We start from the raw sequence: 1,970 nt of genomic DNA on the forward strand, positions 1-1,970 counted from the left end.
CATGAGAGTAGTAATCAATATTAGTGTAGAAATACATGGGTTGGTGATAATATGAGAATTCTGAGGAAATTTTGAAAAGCTCTTAGTGCTTTCTGTACACTCCTACTCGAATTCGTGTGTAAACTTTATAACATTTGAGGAAACTCCTGAGCTCAGCTGAGGAATGTGCGCAATATTGGGTTCCCATTGGGTGCCTCTAGGGAAAAGCAATGGTTCGTGTTGGTGACCTTGGACCTGAGCACTGAGGATAGATTTCCCTCTCTGTGGAGCCGCTCTAGCCTTATCTGGTCGAGGAGCTTTTTATACTTTTATACTTCCTTATTCGCTTTAATATTTCATCTGTTGTGGTGTAGGACGTGTAAGGCGCTACTGTTTATGTTTTCAGAAAGAGGTAGTGCCCGCTCGGAGGCGTCACCATGGATCGCCACCGCAGTTATGGAAAGTCTCTCCTCCTCCTAAAAACTTCCACAAGGAGACCTTGGAGTTTTTCCCTACTATTTCTCGACGGCCCCCACCTGAGCGGACTCGACGGACTAGTAATGGGGCCTCGCCTAGAGACCAGCGGCAGTCGAGGACAAATAGCGCGCGCCCGGTGGTTCGGAAGCATTGGCGACAACTACTGGGCGCTGTGGTAAAGCAGCTCCAAGGCATACCCCAGGGGTGCTCCTTTTTGAAGCCAGTTCATAAGTACACGGATATTCCCATCGAGAATCGGAAAGCCTATTATCGCATGATCAAGCGTCCTGTGGACTTGGATTCTATAGCGCACAACTTGGACCGGTACCCGAGCCCGAAGGACTTCATAGAGGATCTAGAACTGATGTTCGATAACTGCTTTGCATTTAACAAGCCTGGTGATGATGTGTATATAGCTGGCTCGCAGTTGAGGAAGATATATAGAGAGAGCTATGATTTAATGCGAGAGCAAATTGACGCGAGTTATACAGCTGAGTTGGATGAGGGCGTGGCCTCTGACCCGGGTGTTTGGAAGGTGCCCAGGTTCGATCCCGAGCCGCCGCAGTTCGAGCCCCCCAAGGGCTGGTGGACTGAAGCTGAGGAGGGCTCCTCGAGGAAGCGTCCACGAGGGGAGGACGAGAGGGGAGAGGAGGAAGCCTCCACAACAGCAGTGGATGAGGGTGGAGGGACGGCGGCGGCGGCGGTGTTGAGGAAACGGGCAAGAGTGCAAGAAGAGCCGCAGAAGTCTTCGGGTTCGAGTAAGGCGGCATCGCCGGCGGCGGCGAGTTCGAGTGAGGTGGGGACGGTGAAGGGGAGGAAGGGCAGTAGGGGGAAGAAGGGGAAGACGGGGAGAGAGAAGCATAAGGGGAAGAAGGGTGGTGGTGATCATGATGACGACACTCTTGATGATGTACGGGAGAGAGTTGTGGCTAAACTGTTAATGAAGAAGGAGAGGAAGGAGGCTAGTGAGGGGAAGAGTAGGGAGGTTGTGGTTAATAGATTGGTAGAGGAGGGGAAAGCTGGGGCTGGTGTTGATGATGATGGTAATGAGCAAACGAAAGCTAGTGAGGAGAAGCCAAGTGAGCAACAGAAGAAGGCCAGACGTGGTGGGAAGAAGAGTGCCGTTACCAAGAAAGGTGCTGATGTACGCCGGGAAAAGGCTCGATCGAAGAAAGCCCCGAAGAAGAAGGCGGCGGCGACAGCCTCCCCTACTGCTTCCCCCGACCACAGTGAGGGTTCTCCATCCGAGCAAACATCTCCGTCCAGTTCTCTTCTTGCAACGAAGCGCGCCGGGTCGGGGAGTGAAGCAAAGGCCTCGTCACCGCATGGTGGAAGTAGCCCGAGTCCGAGCGCTAGTAGTTCTGGTGACGATAGCGCGCCCATATCTTCTCTCGTGTTCGACAAGAACTCTGATGCAGAGGAAAAAATGCAGAATATCGTATCGAGCTTCCACGATGCGATGGGCAAGACCGAGAAGCCTGCACGAGGGAAGAAGCGGAAGAAGCGTGGTACTG

General features: G+C 52.7%; 1 protein-coding gene across 1 annotated transcript; it reads left to right on the top strand.

The window, feature by feature from the left end:
- Nucleotides 1-730: 730 nt before the first annotated feature.
- Nucleotides 731-1,964, top strand: Pmar_PMAR014321 (Myristoylated alanine-rich C-kinase substrate, putative; the record flags this gene model as incomplete). The annotated part of the gene is made up of 1 exon (XM_002771135.1): nucleotides 731-1,964. A coding segment is annotated over one exon (1,234 nt), but the record flags the coding sequence as incomplete, so codon positions are not given.
- Between the last annotated feature and the right edge of the window lie 6 nt (nucleotides 1,965-1,970).

The sequence above is a fragment of the Perkinsus marinus genome (genome assembly GCF_000006405.1).
Source record: "Perkinsus marinus ATCC 50983 genomic scaffold scf_1104296963560, whole genome shotgun sequence".
Taxonomy (NCBI): domain Eukaryota; phylum Perkinsozoa; order Perkinsida; family Perkinsidae; genus Perkinsus; species Perkinsus marinus.